A 20,995-nucleotide genomic window follows, 5' to 3' on the forward strand; every position below is an offset into this window, starting at 1 on the left:
AAAACTCATAAGCAAAATAAAGACTGGGGGTCAGGAGAGAAGTGAAGCAGGCTGAGTAGTAGTAGGTCTCAGGGGAGGTGATAGCCACATAAATATACCATCAGGTGCAGAGAAGAAGGCTATAGCTAGACCAACAAGATGCTCAGACATGTATAAAGAAGGCTACAATCCAAGAACAATGAGGGTCTTCTGCTGCCTTGGGCACTGCACGTAGTTCTGTTAATCTTACAGAGAAAGAGATGTAGTAATGGAAGAAGAGTGCAATGAAGTAGAAGGATAATTTAGGGAATAAGAGGTGAAGACCACATGGGTTGCTATAGCAATGAGTTTCATCATGTTGAATACAAGGAGGGGCAGATAAGTCATGATATGGGTCTGCAAAATACTGAGAGATAACTGTGAAAGGGTACCATTTGGGAAGACAAATAATGAGGAGAAATCAGATCTGAAAAAGATCAACTTCATAGAGAGAGGACAAATGCATAAATGGGTTACCTCAGTGGGTAGTAAATAGGATAGCACCTCCATCGCTAATGACTTTGGACTCAACCAATATCTTCCAAAATATAATACATATGTTTGTTGGTATGTGTAGAATCAATAACTGGGGTAAATTGGAAAAGTAACTAATTTTCATGAATCCAATGTAATCAGTCTTCATGAATGCTTATGTTTATGTATTTTATCTCATTTTATCATTCAATGTTGCAAATGTACTATATCTGATTGTGTGTGAGGTTGGTTGTCAGCATTACCTACAATCCTATAGAGTTAAAAACTTTTCTAAATCACAGGGTTACAAACCTGGCTTAAAAAGCTAAAACATCCCCATAAAACAACAGTAATCAAAAACAGTCTACAGACAAAACATATTTTTATTTGTTACTGTTAAAAAAGCATAAAAAAATAACAGGCTTATTCATTTGAATAGAAACATTAAGACACCATCTCATTAGATCTTCACAGTTTCCTGCTGACTCTCTTGAATGTGATGCCACCAGCAGTGGAACACTGGAAAAGAAACACACAAGTATTTAATCACAAAGTATTACAACAGACTAAGCAAAAACAGACCATCACACACAAAAAGCAAAGTCACAAATCTGCAGTGAAAATGGGATACTAAAATTAATATTTGAGCCAAGGAAATCTTTAGAAGTCCTTGAGTAAAAATACTTAGGGACTACTGCCAAGCCCTTACTAAACCTATACTTCCCTGAGAATAAAAATGGACTGTGCCAGATTCTGAGACACTTGCTTTCAATGCAGATAAATTACTCTGGTGTAATTCTGGTTTGCAGAAAGGCATTATACTAGAATAACTGCAATACATTGAGATGAATAGTGTTTTAAAATTCCACGTGGTTGTTGTCATGTGTCTAAGTCCCAAAACTCTTATGTGGGAAGGGCGTTATGCTACCGATACATTTACACTGTAGCTCTGAAGTCACAGTAGATGTATAACAGACTGGTAATGGGTTACTCCCTAAGTTACCCAGCTGCATGAAACCCACCCAACCCAAAATGAAAAAGCACCTCAGGAACACGTAAATGCTGTAGTCACCTCCATGGTTGGCTACCAACAGCGAACTAATAAATGAAGGTGGTGCTTGTGACAAAACATGCTGATTTTTCTCATTGCCCAAAATATAGCTGGCTTAACCTTTATACCAGCAGGTCATATTACTCGCAGTTCTTCAGATCCACAAACAAAGAATAAAATCTTAAGGCCAACAATTTGTGAGCAGGACTGCATTTCAAAGCAACTTGATGCCTTAGGTAAAGCTTATTTTAAAACGGTGTCCCTTCCTCTCCAGATTTTCCTTTGCTGGTATCTTTTTGTGAATTCTTCTCATTGTACTCCCCCACCCCACCCCGCACATGGTTATTACCCTGGTTGTTCCGGTCTAGAAACAGCACTTATACACGGGGAACTTAAAATCACACACTTTCTATGATTTGTCCAATGCTCACATTTCACATTTTAGACATTTCAAATGCTATTTATAAAAGGGAAAACTGAAATGACAAGAAATTTTCTTCATGCATTTCCCTGAAAACTCTCTTATTATCAATGCTCTTATAACTTCTTACTATAGTTAGATGGGAGGAACAGTCTTGGTTAATTGGATAAAAGTAAACAGATTTAATGTTTCAGGGTGCAGAATAAACAGGGTGCTAAAGTGCTACATGAGGTATAATGCAAGCACCAAAGAGAAGTTTCATCAGTTTGTTTACTATTCAACCATTAATCCTGCTTCCTTTCAGGCTTTACCTGCTGCAGATGTTCTTTCTTTCTATTGCTCTGCACTCATTACAGTTTTCTATATTCTGACCGTCACATATTAAGAACGCTTGTGGTTTCATATGTTTTTACTTCTGGTGTATTCATAAGAGATTGAACTACTGCTAGTGATTAAAATTTGCTATAGAGATCTGTTTGTAAAGAGCTACAAATCTGTAATGGGAAATTAGACAACTTCTCTCGAATGGACTCATTTTACAAAAGCCAGGAACAAGTTTACGAATGCATTGTAAGGACGTTTTTTCTTTTCCTCTTTCTTCCAGCACTCATCTAACTTTTCTGTCATACAGATGTAGAAGTGTTGCTATGTATAGACTTGCATATGCATGTGATGTACCACATTGCCAAGCCTGCATGTCATTCAGATCCTCCTTAGTGTGAAGGAATCAAACACTCTGAGAAAATTAATAAACGGCTTACCAATGTTATTTATTTTTATGATTAATTTAAGCTTACTGAATTTGCTGTTTTGTGTTTTTGATGAATTTAAGCAAACTTTTCAAGTTCCAATCATTAATTCTGCTAACACACAGGACACTTATAGACATGTTATCACCATTCTGTGTCAAATCAACACCAAGCACTGGCCATATAAACAACAGTTGTTAAGGGGTGATGATGGTGTTTAAGCATAAGAAGTGAATGAATACAGATTTTATCAGTGTGCTAAAACATAAAAAATCACATCTGAGCTAAATAAAAAATATATTTTAAGAACTAAAGAGATATTCAACTTTCTGAGCAATCAGTGTAAAATATGTGAGAGAGCAAAATGCCTCTTTTATAGTCTGGCTGGAGGTGGCAAAGTTGGTAAGCTGTGCCATCCTTTCCTGTGTGTGTGTGTGTGTGTGTGTGTGTGTGTGTGTGTGTGTGTGTGTGTGTGTGTGTGTGTGTGTGTGTTTGCGTGAAAATCAAGTCTCAAAGCTCCTATGTATCAAAATGTCATATTTACAATTTTGAAAATTCATTACAGTTCTGGAGTGGAATAAATGATATATGTGGCAAATGTAGTCCACTAACTTGGTTTCATATCTGACTGGAAGAGTTAAACCGAGAATTCCCACTTACACTGTGCTCTTTTCACTGTTTGGTTATTTATTTTATTTATTTATTAATCATTTAAATAATTAGTTTGTGTGTTAACTGGCTAGGAGAGCTGGCCCATCGATCCTTTTTAATCATTGATCTGGGCTAAATGGCATAGACAATACACCTACAGTATTTGTTGGCATATGCTGATTGATACATACAAGCAAATTTTATTGACAAAGTTATTGTCAAAGAGCAAATTGACATGCTTAGATATATAAATGAGATAGATTAAATGACAACTATAGAAATTAATTACTATCTTATTGCAAATATAAGTTTAACCAGCAGAGTATCATCTGATCAAACAAAGGTTATTATATAAGGAAAGGGTATGCATTTTCATAGTTTCATAGTATAGTACTAGGCTATCTGCCCTAGGGCATTTATAAGCCTAGCCAAAGTGTATGTGGCTTTCGCCACCTCATGTAATGATACAAAAGTGTACAATTTTAATTAAATTTAGTTTACTGTGCCTCTATCTAGCAATGACACAGAGATGACCCCCGGGGTAAATCTACGATCACCCATCCATTTATCCAGATTTCTCTTGAAGAGAGTCAGTGAGGGGCTCTGCCTAACATGGACAGGTATCCTGTTTCAGAGTGCGGGAAGCCTCTGGGTTATGAATCTGTCCCTCCAGCATGTCCTATTCATATTTGTGCTGAGGTTTAGATCTTTAGCTCTTGTGGCTCTGATGGATTTGGATTTTTTGAGGTGGAGCATGTCCATTAATTCTGAATTGGACATGGCCTTGTATTTAAGGCACAGATCACCTCTGAGCAGGCGGTATGCTACTGAATAGAGCTGGAGTTTTTTCAGTCTGGCTGCATATGACATATGCCAGAGACCCTTGATCCTCTTGGTAAGGTACTTTTGGGGTCTCTCCAGCTACTGCAGGTGCCTGGTGAGGTACATACCAAATGGGGCATTGTACTCAGTCATAGGCCTGATAAGGGAGGAATATAAGGGTACAATGACATCCTTTGATCTGGATGTGAATCCCTTCATGATAAGGTGGGCAAGGTAGAAGGTCTTTCTAACCACTTTGGCGATGTGGGTGTCAAATGTGAGATCACTGTCAACTTGGGTCCCCAGGTCTCTGATTACTTTTTCCGTAATTAATGGATTACCACCTATGTGGTAATTTGTGGGTACTTTGTTTTTTCCAATGGGGATGACTATACATTTTTTGGCATTTAGTTTAAGGCCATGACTCTGGCACCAGTCTGTTTCTGTGAGGCCCTTCTGGAGGATGAATGTGTCAGCTGGTGTGTCGACTATGGCACCTAGTTTGCAGTCATCTGCAAACTTTGTCAGCCACAACCCCCCTATGTTTGCCTGCACATCTGAGAAATAAATGCCGAACAAGAGGGGTCCCAAGACAGAGCCCTGTGGGACTCCACTTGTGACTGGCTTAGAGTCTGACATAGCTCCAGCTATTCTGACTTTGTGGGTTCTGTCCTTTAGCCAGTTTGCAACCCATCTTGTGACAAACGGGTTTACATTTAAGCTGTTGAGCTTGTCTATGATGCCTGAGTGGGGTATTGTGTCGAAGGCTTTTGCCAGATCCAGGTAGGCTGTATGAACTGCTTTGCCTTCATTGATGGCTCTAGTGACTGTTTCAAAAAAGTCCACCAGATTTAAAAGACAGGATCTGCCTTTTACAAAGCCGAACTGGGTAGGGTCAATTGTCTGTAGGTCCCCGATGTCTTTGTTTATGAGTTCCATAATGATCCTTTCCATAGCTTTGCAGACCAGGCTGGTCAAGCTTATGGGGCGGTAGTTTCCAGGGTCTGTAGAGGTGCCACCTTTGTGGAGTGGGACCACTGTAGCTGTATGCCAGTGTTCAGGGACGTATCCTGTAGCAAGGCTAAGATTAAACAGCATTCTTATGTGCGGGTTTAGCTCCTCTAGGAGTTCACGTAGGTAGCATGCAACCCAGGACACCGTCAGGTCCCATGGATGCTGTATTCTTAGCTTTGCTGAGGGCAGCTCTCACCTGGACATCTGAGATTTCAGGGAGGTTGCATTCAGCTGAGATATTTATTTTGTCTTTTGGGGGAGAGGGAGGGGAGACATTGACTACTAATGGGCTTAATAAAGACATTAACTGGGAGTAATTAATCTAATTTATTGTTTTATTCTTTAATTAGATGCTTTTATTACATATATTGTGTGTGTTTTTGATGATTTCAGTTCCTTTGAAGGTATTTATGCCAAGGTGCTATGAGTGAGAAGTGTTTTAATAAACTGAGTGTGCTGCTATATTTCATGTTTTTTCATGTAAATGAGAGATGCTGAAAGTCTTATTTTGAAGGAATATGTAATATAAACTAAATTAAATTAACAATATGGCAACAAAAGTCACAGATTGCAAGTAACATGAAAACCAATAAGAAATCAATATATACATTAGGAACTGAAGTGCAGCTCCCCATTGTTGAATGGAGCCCTGGTCTCCCTCATACTAGGCAGGGGCATTCATCACTACACTAATGATGAAGGTTCTGCAATGGGAGTATTTTATGTTTTACTGTTTTCCGTATTTACTAACACCTTGGTCTGGCACATTGGGAGCTTGAGTGCTCTTCATTTTGCTGATGATCATTCCTCTCTGTAGTTTCTGATGTGTCTAACTCTGAATGTATGCTTACAATTAAAGATGTTCGCACATGGTATATGCACATTACCTGATCATACTAAAGGTAAAAATATGGCTTTCCTTTTCATTTTAAGACCTACTGCACTCGCAGCATCTGTTCTTTTGGTGATGTTTACCTTGACACCACATGTTATCAAGCAACTGGGAACATAACTTGACCCTCAACTTTCATTTCCGAATCACTTAAATGATGCTCAGCCTGGCATTATAGAAAACTAACTGTTTTTGTTTAAGTAATTATTTGGGTTCTTGGCCATAGGAATTTTTCTTACATAGCTGAATTAATGAGTACCATTATAGCAGTTGTCTCCATGGATAATCTGCAGAGGTTTCAATCATTGCAAACATGTATTCCTAGACCTATAGCCTTGACTTTTGACAAAGACTATACGGTTTGTACTTAGGGTGGTGGTCTAACTCTGTATTAAGGAGAGTTCTGATATTAGTTTATGTTTATTCATATACAAATTGATCATCCAAGCTACATATCCTGTTGGGCATAATAACTGATTTATGATGTTTGTAAGTTCATAGTTATACCTGTTCTATTAAGTATCCATTGTTACTAACTCTTCCTTGGATTAAACAAAGTCATAATGCTTTTCCTTCCTAGCTAGAGGATTCCGATGTGGCCTTCATTCTAACATCACAGCAGCTCAGGATTTTAGCTTCTTTTGTACTTGGTAACATGTCCATATTGTGAATAATTTAAATGTTTTGATGCTTAATGCTGCTAAGATACTTGGCGGTTTTCTCACTGTTTCTCCTGTACCTGGATGGGTATATTTATAAGGTCCTCTGTAGAGACTATAATCATGCTTCATTAAAATTAGGATTAAATGTGAATATTTAGCTAAACTAAGTAATCAACCAAAAATGTCACAGTAGAATGGCAAACCACTTCACCCCATGTAGCTGGACAGCACCCTACCTCCCACCTAACTATAACCCGCTCTAAGTACATGATATCTTTGGATAGGTTATTATGTTTCTTTGGGAGAGTACTGTCTGCTATTTAAACAGTTTAGTAAATCTTTTTTCAATAATCCTACTTTCATCAAAATGTGATTCAGCAATTCAATGTGCTCACCTATATGATCACAAGTTTTAGATATGGAGTTGAAAGCAAGTTGTTACGGTTTTTGGTAAGAAGAAAGACATTTTCTGTCCCCCTTTTTTCCCTATTTCTTTTTTAATATTATTTTCCTAATTGTTGTTTACTTTTTACTTAATATTTCCTGTGTTACTCCATCACTGTGTTTATTACAATGTTTGATTTATGTCCTGAACCATGGCTGAAACAGATCCTTTAAATAACATCATAACCAGGAAAAAGAAAAACTAATAAAAAATTGAAGAAGCAGTGAAGGACCTCGATAACCACTTTATTGAATGCAATTCAATGAAGTGAAGCACTTTCGTCCCAAGTATACATCAAAGGGACTTCCTCAGAACTAAAATTACAACCACTAACACAGCTTAAAATACTCCAAACAATTAATCAATAAACTAATAATGCAATAATCAATTAAATAAAATAATCAATTAAAATTGGATTAAATTTAACCCTCAAGATGCCTAAGCTTCAACAAACAATTAATACTAGTGTACTCATTCAGCCCAGGGAAAACAAAAGCATTTAACTGTAATTGCCACTTTAATTCACATAGTTCAAGATGTTCTGGCAATAGTATACCCTGATGGTCAAATCCAATCTGCTGAATTACTGAAAAACTGAATTCATGATTATTATACTCCATCACATGTTTACTATCTGCATTAGTTTGTTTACCTTTTTTAATGTCAGCCAAATGTTCATACATTCTTTCACGTAAACATCTAGTAGTTTTACATATATAAAAGGCAGGACATTGTAGGCACTTTGCCGGGTATACAACATTCTTAGATTGACAATTAAAATGTCCTTGCTAACTACGGGAGCAAGCTTCAGGCTCTCGGATTTTTGTTTCTCAATGCAAGGACATTTTAATTGTGATTCAGCAGACTGGCTTTGACCATCAGGGTAAACTATTGCCAGAACATCTTGAGCTATGTGAATTAAAGTGGCAATCATGGTTAAATGCTTTTGTTTTCCTTGGCTGAATGAGTACACTAGTATTAATTGTTTGTTGAAACTTAGGCATCTTGAAAGTTAAATTTAATACAATTTTAATTGATTATTTTATTTAATTGATTATTGCATTATTAGTTTATTGATTAATTGCTTGGGGTATTTTAAGCTGTGTTAGTGGTTGTAATTTTAGTTCTGAGGAAGTCCCTTTGATGTATACTTGGGACGAAAGTGCTTAGCTTCATTGGATTGTATTCAATAAAGTGGTTATGGAGTTCCTTCACTGCTTCTTCAATTTTTTATTATATCCTTCAAATAAGTCCACATAGTAATACAAAGTGAAATAAATGAAGTAAAATACTGTGCTTTGTTATGAAGCTCAATATTTTAGACAATATTGAATAATCTTTTTTTGTCTGACTTCACAGGACTTTGTTAGTGTCCTATTGAAAAACATCTAATTTTCAGGTGAAGCATGACTGTTGCAGTGGACTTAAAAATTCAAATTAAGCTAAGAACCATTTGTCAGCCTTTAAATATCTTAAAGAGGGGTGACTAGTATGAGGCAGAAACATCTCCTTCCTTGATCATCACACTGTAGCTATCAAGCATTTCACTTTATTATTTTACCTATATACTAGAACTGCCATCCCTAACCCAACATTGAGCATACATTCAAATTGCGATCAGTACTCTATGATTTGATTTTAGATATATAAAACAGTGTAAGAAATGTCTCTGTGTGGAAGATTTTCAATCCATATATAGCTAATTAATCACTGTATTTTAATTAGGTCAGATAATGGTAGCAGAAGTAGTGAACTTAAACTCGTCCTAAGTAAAAAAAAAAAAAAAAAATATATATATATATATATATATATATATATATATATATATATATATATATATATATATATATATATATATATATATATATATATATATATATATATATATCATTTGAAATACTGTACAGAATTACTAAGTATTTGAAAGTAATCCAAGCAGAGTAGGCAGTCTGTTTCCAGTCAAACATTCATTATTAATTACACAGACAAGTGATCCAAGTAAAACAAAAATAATAGAGTAATAGTTTCCTCACAAGCTTTCTTATTATATATATATATTTTATCAGGCAAGGGAGTGGTTTATTGTGGTGTAAAACAAAGTGTTATTGGTATACATGTTAAATTCACATCCCTTCCCCCATCAGTGTGACATTCGAGCTGGTCCTGCCCTACTAAGTAGCTGTCATAATAATATAACCCTTATGTACTTTAAATAAAATTAATAAGGATGTGAATTAACATGTATATCAATAACACTTTTTTTTACAGCACAATAAACCACTCCCTTGACTGATAAATAAATATATATATATATATATATATATATATATATATATATATATATATATATATATATATATATATATATATATATATATATATATATATATATTAAGACTTCCACTGTCATTATCTGATCTGATTAATATACAGTGATTAACTAGATATATATGGATTGAAAATCTTCCACACAGAGACATTTCTTACACTGTTTTGTTTTTGGACCCGCTATACTTGTTTAGTGTGTTGTTTGAGAGTCAAGGATACTATGGAGATTGCTTGATTTTAGATATATAAAATCAAAGAGCAGATGCATGCACAATGTCATTTGGGAATGACTGGTCTAGCATGTTATTCCTATATTAATGTGTTCTTGTCACAGCCAGTGGGTCAGAGTCACAGATAAATGAGCTTCACTATAAACCACAAAGCTTGAAATAAAGAGGATGAGCCTAAAGTAACTTCAACACTTTGGTCCTAATAAATAAAATTAATCAGATCAGCAGAAAGCAATTATGAAACTTACCTCAACCAGGTTTCCTCCTACAATTTCAGCAGTGTGATGATAATTTGGGAAGTCCACCACAAGCTTGCCACCTTCCATGTTAACCGTTGCCTATGAAAATGAAAATGACATATTCATCATCTTCTTTACATATATTCTACATTGAATATTTGTGACTATTATTATTTACTTTAGTATTGTAGCATCGCTGCCCATAATAACTGAATGACATACTAACTCAGACAAATGAGATAAAGAGATGTGTTTTATTAGTTTGACTAATAAATATGAGTAGGATAATTTCTGGAATACTGAATGGAATAGTAAAGGGATATATACAGAAAAGACCAAGATACTTGTCATGAATCCCCTCACTCCATGTGACCTTTACCAGCTGCCTCAGACTAAGAACACAACTGGTGGCAGAAACACTGGAATGGAGACTTCTCTTGATTATACAGTCAGGTGAGTAATGTGGGTTAGCATCCAGTGTGGTGTCATCCTCCATGTTTCATTAGGGTTTTGTGAGTGCTGTCTAACCCCTACCCCATTAGTTATCAAAAATTCTTCATCCTATAATGTTAGGGCCTAAAGGTAAACATGAGTACTGCCTGCCCTCACTCTAGCATGAGTACTACCAATCCTCACTCCAGCATGAGTACTATCAATCCTCACTCCAGTATGAGAACTATCAACCCTCACTCCAGCATGAGTACTGCCAATCCTCACTATAGCATGAGTACTACCAACTCCTCACTCCAGCATGAATACTACCAGTTCTCACTTCAGCATGAGTACTACCAATTCTCACTCCAGCATGAGTACTACCAGTCCTTACTCCAGCGTGAATGCTATTAATCCTCACTCCAGCAAGAGTACTACCAACCCTCACTCCAACATGAGTAATACCAACCCTGGCTCCTGCATAAGTACTACCAATCCTCACTCCAGCATGAGTACTACCAATGCTCACCCCAGTATGAGTACTACCAAACCTCACTTAACATTAATACTATCAATTCTCAGTCAGCATGAGTACTACCAGTTCTCACTCCAGTGTAAGTACTACCAATCATCATTCTAGTGTGAGTGCTACCACCCCTCATTCCAGTATGAGTACTACCAACTCTCACTCCAGCATGAGTACTACCAACTCTGGCTTTAGCATAAGTACTACCAGTCCTCACTCCAGCATGGGTATTGCCAGTGTTCACCCCAGTATGAATACTACCAAACCTCACTCCAACATGAGTACTACCAACCGTCATGCTAGCATAATTTCTACCAACCCTCACTCCAGCACGAGTACTACCAGTTCTCACTCAATCATGAGTACTATCTCACTCCACTATGAGTACTACCATCCCTTACTCCAACATGAGTACTACCAACCATGGCTCCAGCTTGAGTATTACCAACCCTCACTCCAGCTTGAGTAATATCAATCCTTACTCTAGCATGATTACTACCAGTCCTCATTCCAGCATGGGTAGTACCAACCCTCACTCTGGTATGAGTGCAACCAACTCTCAGTCCAGCATGTGTACTACCAACTCTGAATTCAGCATGAGTACTACCAACCCTCACTCTAGCATGAGTACAACAAACCCTCATTTTAGCATGAGTACTACCAATCCTCCCTCCTGACTAGACTGCAAGTAGTCCTTGATAGGTCACACTCGCATGTGCACTGGTGCTTAAGACTGTCACCAAGGAATCCTCCAGGTGGAGCTTTAATTGCAGGACTTGGAGAACCATCCACCCTGGACAGATGAGACACCAACTGGCTGCTCAGTGTGATCCATTGTAACTCTTTCAGTGTTCCGGTCTGCTAATGAAACCTGGGTTGGTTAGTTGAAGTGGCAAGTTTTGTCCCACTTTACCATGGAGCCAGCACTGTTTCTTTCAGCCTGGATGTAGACAAATTTTGTCATCATAAAACTAGTTTCAGAAGACTGATCTGTTGCTCATGCTTCTTTGGATTATTAGGAATTGGATGTTGTTTTATTAAAAAGTACTATTTCATTAGCCTTTTTCATTAATTCCTGTTGTTCCTAAGTGTATTACTGACTCAGAACTCTAAATACAGCTGTGGCATATAGTGGTGGCAAACCCTAATGGGCTAGCCATATTAATATTTACACCTTACACACAATCTCATCTGCCTATCTGTGTATTTCATGCTTTCTTAGCAAGTAATAAGTACTTTCAGGTGTGGTGCCATCATGACTAAAGTTATATTGTATGGTGGTTGAGAGGAACACTTTTGTAAGCTTTAACAAGGACAGCAAACTGTATAAGTCTAGCATTGTTTTTATGTAAGCATTTGATTCATTATTATTATAGAGACCAGTTGGCATAATGGTTAAGGTCCTCACCTCCCATGCACAAAGTACAAGGTTTGAGCCAATGCCTGTTTGGAGTTTGCATGTTCTTCCTGTGTCTCTGTGGATTCCTCCCACCTCAAAAAACATGCTGAGTGTTTTCATCACAAACTCATTTATGACGGGAGCTGTAGGCAGCAGCACAGATTCTACATGGTGCACTACAGAGGAAGAGTTGTATAGGCCAACTGCTTTGGTTATCTACTGTGGTGCGCAGTATCCTCAAGAGAGGTGAACATGGATCACAAACTGTGTGCCATGGCAAGGCTAGTCACATGATGGTGTAAAATATGGCTCTACGTGATTGGATCATGTTGACTAATGTTGCCAAATGGGCACTGGTATTTGCTGGTGTTAAGTGGGTTGAGGATCCAGCCTATTCCGACCTATGCCAGGGATGTGTTCCCACTACAAAGACATAAAGACTAGCAGCCCAGGGTCAGTAAACTACTGGCTGGCTGGTGCCCAGTTGTCCAGCCTGGTATAGCTCTGTTGAGTGAAATCTGGACATAAAACCAATCATCCTGCCAAATGTGAAATAAGAATGGTTCATTGATGGAAGTGGATGACATGATGGTATAGAGGACATTGGACATCCTATGTATCCAAGAGACAAGATGGAAGGGCAGTGCAGCAAAGCCACTTGGCTTGGGATCCAGAGTCTACTACTACTCAGGAGGTGGACAGGGTAGAAATGGTGTTGGAAATATGGTGAGAGACAGGCTTCAAAAGGCAGTGAGGGATGTCATAAGACTTAATGACAGACTCATGGCAATCAGACTCCACTGTAATGATATGGCAATATTAATAATCTCAGCCTTACATCAGACTTTCTACAGCATTCCTTCTGTAATGTAAATGAGCTGTTGCAGTTTGATACTGCAAAACTGTTAGGATGGATGACCCTTTTCTTGGAATGTTATAAGAAAGGACATGATGGGTGGTTATTTTCTAGTGAGATACATGTAGTTGTGTGAATGGCATTTATGCAGTAGGCAGTCAATCAGTACAGACATCATGCAGAGCAGCATTTATACAAACACTCACACACACACAAACAGACACACACACACACACACACACACACACACACACACACACACACACACACACACACACACACACACACACACACACACACACACACACAAACTCTCTTATATACACTACTTATCTTTTTTCATGGATACTGAATCTTACCTTAAATGTCTTGCCACTCATAGTATGCATTTCCGATTCTTGGCCAACAGTAAATTTGTTTGTCATGGTTTTATCTGGATAGATCTGCGACCAGGTGAAGCTATTGCCATTCTGAACAATTTCTGTTACAATCTTAAAACTCCGTCCCTTCTCAATGACATCAGCAGGAATACCTAAACAAGATAGATAAACCCCAAAGCACTTTTATTAGTAATCTGACAAAAGGCTCTTAAAATGTGTAATTTTTTCATATATTAGACACATTATGAACCTGTCTTAGAGAAAACTGAGTGCTACATTTGAGAAGGAGAGGATGATTTTGAATGTTCACTTACAAAACAGTTGTCTTAAGTTGTATGGATTGTAGAAACAATGCGCGCACACACACACACACACACACACACACACACACACACACACACACACACACACACACACACAGTGAAGTAATTAAAATGGATTTGTAAAATTATACGAATTTAAGTAATAATCAGTAAAATGAACACAGTTGTTCTACTTGTCTTTTCTCTACTAATAGTTCTTCAGAAATTGCCTGTAAAAGGTAACTAATGCAGTGGCTAGGGTAATATTTAAACTGATGGTGGAGATGAAAACAACTAGCCAATAAAAAGGATGAAATGAGGCTGAGCTGGTGTATTATCTGTTTATGGGCTTCTTCATGACACCCAAGGTGCTATGGAGTTGCCACTTGTCCTGGACACTGTATTGCCAGAGAAAACTAACTCAGTTATGTGGTTAGTGACTATGAATTCAAGATGAGCACTGTTCTGTACAAGCAGGATTCATACTGCCTGTGTTATATGTACACAGTACCCAAGGCCCTGTGTCCTTACCTGCCAGCTCCTCAGGCATATGTGAATCTCTTGTCAACTATATGATAAATTAATATAAATTAAAACTAAAAAGGAAAACACAAATATGACTGCCAATGGTTGGTACTGAAGTATGACTATGCAAGTGAAAAACAGAGTACCAAAGCCACCACAACATCGCCTGTAAACCAAAAACTTTAATATATCACTTTAAAATAATAAATACAGTAGTTAAAACTTCCATATAAACCTGATAAGCACTTTTGCGTAAACTCTTCCTCAGATCTCACATTATACACTGATCAAGAACAGTTAAACAAACTGCTATCCAATCACTTACAATATGCAGATTAGGTAAACATGGCTAAGAGCCTCATTGAATGAAAACTGCCTATATGGACCAATAAAATACTTTTGCTCTAAAAAACAATTAAAAACCTATTGGTGGTGAAACACGATCGATCTCAACTCTGATGGTGTATGGACCCAAGACATGAAGACGGCATCAAGCAGGTTTAATCCAAGGGCAAGAATAAAAGCTTTGTGTATGAGGAGCATAAGGTTAAGCTTCACATAACAGTATGAAAACGCTGCATTTCCATTTCACAATTAAGCACTGGTGTTCTAAACAGTACATTTTTTATGTATGAAGGGTTCTTCTGGAAAACTATTACATTTTATAGATCTATTGATGTTTTTCTTTTCTTCTTTATTTCAGTGTAGAAACACTGCAGACAAGGAATGGTGAGGCTCTTTATCAAGGCATTCTATTAATATTTCATGCTAAGTTTGCATTCCACCATTCTGAATTCACACCAACTACTGCTGGGACAGGAATTCATTTAAAACAGTAATCATGTAAACACACGGGCCCATAAATGAATGAAAACCCTGCATCTCTGTTTTGTGATTAAAATATAGTATCCTAGCAGTATGTTTTTTTTTCTGTTTTGTGTATTCATTATTACCCATACTTCTTTCCAGGGAAAATAATATTACATTTTATAGGTCTGTTGAATTTTCTTCTGTTCTTTGTTTCATAGTGAAGATGTTGAACACAAAGGATTCTGTTAACCATTATCAGCACTGTCAAGCCATTTTTCTCCTTAAGGTTGCATTCATTCTACCATTCATTCATGTGCTGCTGCTGAACAAGAATTCATTTACAGAAAATCTTTCCAAAAGGCAGAGAAGAGGTAGAATAACAGAAGTAGAGATACTCTTACGAAAGTTATCAGAACTGCACTTTTGAGAAAGCAAGTGCAGTACATGTAATCACAAAAAATGTAAAATTATGCCATAAAAGATCAAGTGTTATATGTGAAATTTCTGAAATATTTTGAGTAGGCTCTACCTTGTTTATGGATTTGTTTAATTTGAGATTGCCATATCCCAGGCAGATGAGCATAACTGCTCAGTGTGACTTTTGCTAGTGTGCTGTTGACCACTCTAAAGAGGAGTGATTTTTTTTACTTCTCAACACGTGTGGTGTTTGGGTGCTGTCTCTGAGATCTCAGCATCACAGAAAGAGAATGAGATTCTATTTTTTACTGTCTTACTGACATTCCTTCTCCAATGTGTGGTGAGATCAAAGTGAGAATAATAACATAAAGGGGGTTTAGGAGCCTAGGGAGTTTTCTCCCTGCGAGAAATGTTTCTCTCTTTTTATCCATTTGAGAAAGGTCTGGCAGTTAACAGATGACTAAGGAGCCACTTTGTGTAGTCTTTCGTTTGATACCTACAGCTTCCATTTGACTATTGTGTGACTGAGCAAGACATTCATACAGAGAATGCTCTGGAGCAACTGGAAAACTGGGCTATGCTCTTTAATAGTCTGCTGGACTGCATACCTCATAGCAACCTAAGCTTGGGACCTGCACAGCTGTGAACATGTGTATCTCAAGCATTTGTGGTTTTCAGCTGTCATGTTCGACCACTTTTTGTACTGAACCTACATTCAGAGGCATCTAGCTACAAGCAGTTGCAGTGGATCAATTCTGCCATTGTATACATATCTACAGTTGGTATAGACTAGGTATAAGTTACTGATTTAAACAGACTAGTTCTGTGAGATTGGTTTAAAATGAAGTAACAATTAATTCCTTGCATCACTGTTGAACAAGAACTAAAGTGCATTTAACATGCCAGCTGCTGGATTATACTTAAAAGATGTAAATGGTGACATAAAAAATATCTTACTTTATCATGACCTAAAGCCAGATGCTTTACAATGACCCTGCAAAGGTTATACAGGCCACTCATTTTGTAGTGAAACCAGAAAACTTTTCTAGTGAAGAAAAACTCTTATTTACTTAGTTTATCAAAGTCACACATTTGATTATTCTGTTAAAACAAGATTTTATTTATCACACTTTGAACCTTTCGTACACCTTTGAATGCTACTAGCACTGGTAATGGTTTCACCCCCATCTCCCATCCAATTCAAAACTGCAACATCAGGTGCCACTTTAAATAGTACTGTAATATTTTGCTCAAACCCTATTTTAAATGCGTCTCTTTCAGTCATATCTCCTGCAGGTATGACAGATAATAATAAAAATAAATAAAATGTACAAAATACTTTTATATCTTAAAATCCCTGTCAAGTCTCAGTAACCAGAGCAATAAAGATAACTTTAAGTACTTGGTTAAAGGCGTGCCAGCACATGCCTTTTCCAAGTTAGAAATGTAAACTAAAACCAAATAACATTGATGAGACAGTCATGCTCTTTCTAAGGATAAAAGAAACTTACCGAGGAGTTTCAAGAATTCATCATAGTTCTCGTGACTCTCGGACTCGAACTTGCCAGTGAAAGCCATGCTGCTTTGCTAGAGTTGGGCTGAGAACAAGCTGATGTAGTGAAGCAGATAAGCGGAGTCTCTGTCTGTCACTATTTATACACTTGCAAGGCTCCCTTTTATGACAAGGTAATAAAGCTTTGGTTCTTACTCTCCTCCATAAACCTGACAATAATAAGACCAGAGGTAATTGTCATCTTAGGGGTAGTGATACTCATGACTTTGATGTCAGTGAACTCGACAAGAGAACTCCTTTCTCTATAGGCCTGTGTAGATTATCCACTTTAGTAAGTCCCTCCTAAAAGAAAAGGAAATAGCATTGAATGTGGTAAGAAAACACAAATCATACAAATACATACGTGTGTGTGTGTGTATAGATAAATCGAGATATATCTCTGGCTATCTATATCTATCTATCTATATGTGCCATGCGCACACACACACACACACACACACACACACACACACACACACACACACACACACACACACACACACACACACACACACACACACACACTGGCTCTGAGTTGAGGATGAGAGAGGTTGCAGAGTTCTTGTATTGTGTCTCTATCCACTCTGTAGCTCTGTAAAATTTCCATGTCATATAGGTTGTGATAAAAAAACTCTTCTCCTTCTTGGCGTTATTCTAATAGCAGCAGTAGCAGCATAGACTTCAGCCTGTTACACATATGCATGAATTAATGCAACAGCAGCCCCTAACATTGTTTGTGTGTAGACTCTTTTTCATGGCTGTATTCCAGCAGGTTTTGGGATTTGCAGGGAAAATGAGCACTGAGTCTACGTGGTTGCTTTATAGGTTGAGTAGATTCTCCTTCTTGTATTAGTTGATTAACATACAATTCAGCTCCTTATGCTGTAATTTGCATGACATGGTGTGTATCTTGTTTGTGTGGCTGCGACCAGCTCTGCACACTGAATCCAAAATGGTGTACTACTGTGTGCAAGTGTTGCGCAATGCACACGTAGTGTAAACGGATCATGTAGGCTTTATTGAATATGGCTGTATAGCTTGGAGGGTGGCCTAATGGTTAAGGTGTTTGCCTTACAAACACAAGGTGCAGGGTTTGATTCTCGCAAGGGATAATTGACTAGGCTTAAAATGGCTCGCAAGGGTAATTAGCTTAGTACTAATCTATGAACCTATATGTATATCTATAAATTTATTTTATTTATTATTATTTATTTTATTTTACATTTGTTGCCCGGGTTAGTCTAGCTGGATATATGTCCATTTTCAGTAGAGGCCCGGGGAGAAAAGCTCCAAATTATTAGTACATCGATTAATAAAGTGTAACAATAAAAATAATAGCAGATATAATGGTAACAGCAATTTTTTTTTTTTTTGAGAGATTAGTTTTTAAGTAAGTAAAAGTAACAGGCTACGTGATGTTCATAACACAATACTCTTTACACACATGTGAAATATAGAAAATCACTTACTTTTATTTATATTTTGCCTCCATTATCCTCCTGTGGTAACCTTATTTCCTTAAACCACTCAGTCATTCTCCTTTCATGATCTTGTATTAATTCACCAAACCAATCTTTCCTTCCTTTATTGCACCATTCTATGACTATCATTCTTAATCTGCATTTTATAGTGAAGGCAACCCCATACTGACAGTATATTTGACATCATTTATTTCATAAGCTCATTTGCTGCAATATGTTTCTATTGCAAACATAATTGTATGACCTGCCTGTTCTTCTTAGTGTAATAGTTAGCTCATTTGCCTTACTAATAAAAATGGTTGTTTTTATTCTGCATATGTTTTAATGCTGTAGTGGCTAAATGTACTGGCTGACCTACACTATAGTGGTCAGCATGCTCAGTACTTCATTGACATTATAAATGCTAACTCCCTTGTTTAAATAGTTAATCATCTTACAAGGGACTCCCAAACCGTTGATCTTGTCTTTGCAAATATGTCCACTTCTTGCATGCCTCCATATTTATCATTTCCCTTGTTAAATCAGACTATATATTGGTGACCTTAACCTTTAAAACTGGTTGTACTTCCATTGCATATACCTCTGTGGTTAGGGATTTCTCAAATGTAAACACTCTCCTGTTATTTGATGACCTTAATAAATTCCTCAGTTGTATCCCATTGTTAAAGCCATTTCCTATGCATCTGACTTTATTGTTTACTTATATAGTTATACTGATAAGGCTGTCCCTACCTACACCAAATATAATGAAAAATTAAGAAAAAAACTTTAATGGAATATCCATATAAATAAAATATATTTCAAGATAAAGAAATTACTTAATGCTTATAAGCAGTCAAATTCTAACTTCTGTAAGAACATACTTAAGCAAACCTATAAAGAGCTTAAGGGAACCATTAGGAAGCTCAAAGCTGATTGTGAACATAAAATAGTTACTAAAACAGAGAATAACTACATAACCTTCTTTAACTATGTCAGTAAGTTAGGGTCTAGAACTCAGTAATGTTTAGCCCATAATAATACTACCCATCATGACCCAAAGGAAGTAGATAATATTTTAGTTGACAAATGTAGTGCAAATTTTACTCCACCCATAGTTGTAGCTATTCCATAGATTCCACAGTCCCAGCTATCCTCCATAATTGCTATGGAACAAGTCCCCTCAACCCTGTCAAAGCCTGAATAACAAACCAGGTTGCCTAATTATCAGCACCAAATATGGCCTATGTTAACTCCAATGCAGCCTATGCATCTAAGCCTTTCCACTGGTAATATTCACAAAGCCTGGAAAATATCCATTGTAATGCCACCACAGACCGGGTAACTACAGACCCATTAGCCTCTTTAGCTTCCTATCTAAAGCTATAAAATGTATTATCTCAAACCTCATTAATCTAGACATTGAAAATTTCTTGGTACTTATGTATTATCGCAACCACACATTGTCAGCATTCACTGCATTCTCGTCAACATTCCATTCTCACTGTAATTTCATGCTGTCGAGAATGCCGTGAATGATGAGAATGCATGGTTGTTTTAAAATGTAAATTTACTTTGTTAAAGTTTTTTTAAGCAATTAAAGAAAGCATGCTGTTAATCAAGTCTTCTGCTTATATTTTAAAATAAGATATTAACGCAACCACGTTAAAAACATAAGCAGAAGACTTGCTTACTTTTTCGAGAAAGTATTACAGCAACCACGCTTTATTGGTTTGCTGTTATGCAACTACACTTAATTACGCTTACTCAGTTGATTTTGAATGGTTCATTTTAGAAATTGGTTTGACCTTTATTAAGCAAGTTTGGGTCAGTTAATGAAAGGATTTTGGATTTTCAGAAAAGGATAAGGGCTTTTAAGAAATGGCACAGAAGTTTAACATTCTGTAAATATTTCATTGATTAACACATATTAAGAACACAATTTATAACGGTTTGTAATACCAAACAGAAATTATTCTTCAGACATAAAAAGGTTTTCATTTTTCTACCATTTATTTCTGAAATATCTTATCTTTGCTTGGTTATATTTAAAAAAAAAACAGTATTATCTTAAATACGGTGCCCAAAAATAATGTAGACAAGCTTAAAGTGATCAGTGCTACCTATTATAATCATGCATTCACAGTATACTTGGCAGCATGGTATTCCATTGTCACTGAAATAATGTGCTGCCGAGAATGCTGAGAATATGTGGTTGCGATAATATGTAAGTACCAATTTCTTTTATCCCTGAAACTTCATCAGTTCAGCTATCTCAAAGGAAGGTTCTGCCTCTTTACCTTCATTAATTTCTTTGAAAAAGTCACCAAAGCAGTGGAT

The 20,995-nt window shown here is 36.9% G+C and overlaps 1 protein-coding gene across 1 annotated transcript; it reads right to left on the reverse strand.

Annotated features, from left to right (window-relative positions):
- Window positions 1-916: 916 nt before the first annotated feature.
- Window positions 917-17,494, reverse strand: LOC122810970 (gastrotropin-like). Its single transcript, XM_044082496.1, has 4 exons — window positions 17,155-17,494; window positions 13,569-13,741; window positions 10,006-10,095; window positions 917-1,011 (listed from the first exon to the last, which is right to left on the reverse strand). The coding sequence occupies exons 1-4, from the start codon at window positions 17,219-17,221 to the stop codon at window positions 961-963; spliced, it is 381 nt and encodes a 126-aa protein (XP_043938431.1). The 5' UTR covers window positions 17,222-17,494; the 3' UTR covers window positions 917-960.
- Window positions 17,495-20,995: the final 3,501 nt, after the last annotated feature.

Source organism: Protopterus annectens, chromosome 9.part0 (assembly GCF_019279795.1).
Source record: "Protopterus annectens isolate FY-2018-M chromosome 9.part0, PAN1.0, whole genome shotgun sequence".
NCBI lineage: Eukaryota > Metazoa > Chordata > Ceratodontiformes > Protopteridae > Protopterus > Protopterus annectens.

Bases quoted from the DNA above. Each gene is read 5' to 3' on its own strand.
- LOC122810970 (XM_044082496.1), bottom strand. From the start codon at position 17,221: ATGGCTTTCACTGGCAAGTTCGAGTCCGAGAGTCACGAGAACTATGAT. The intron at 13,742-17,154 runs GTAAGTTTCTTT...TATCTTGTTTAG, and splicing joins TGAATTCTTGAAACTCCTCG to GTATTCCTGCTGATGTCATT. The intron at 10,096-13,568 runs GTAAGATTCAGT...TCATTTTCATAG, and splicing joins TGAGTGGCAAGACATTTAAG to GCAACGGTTAACATGGAAGG.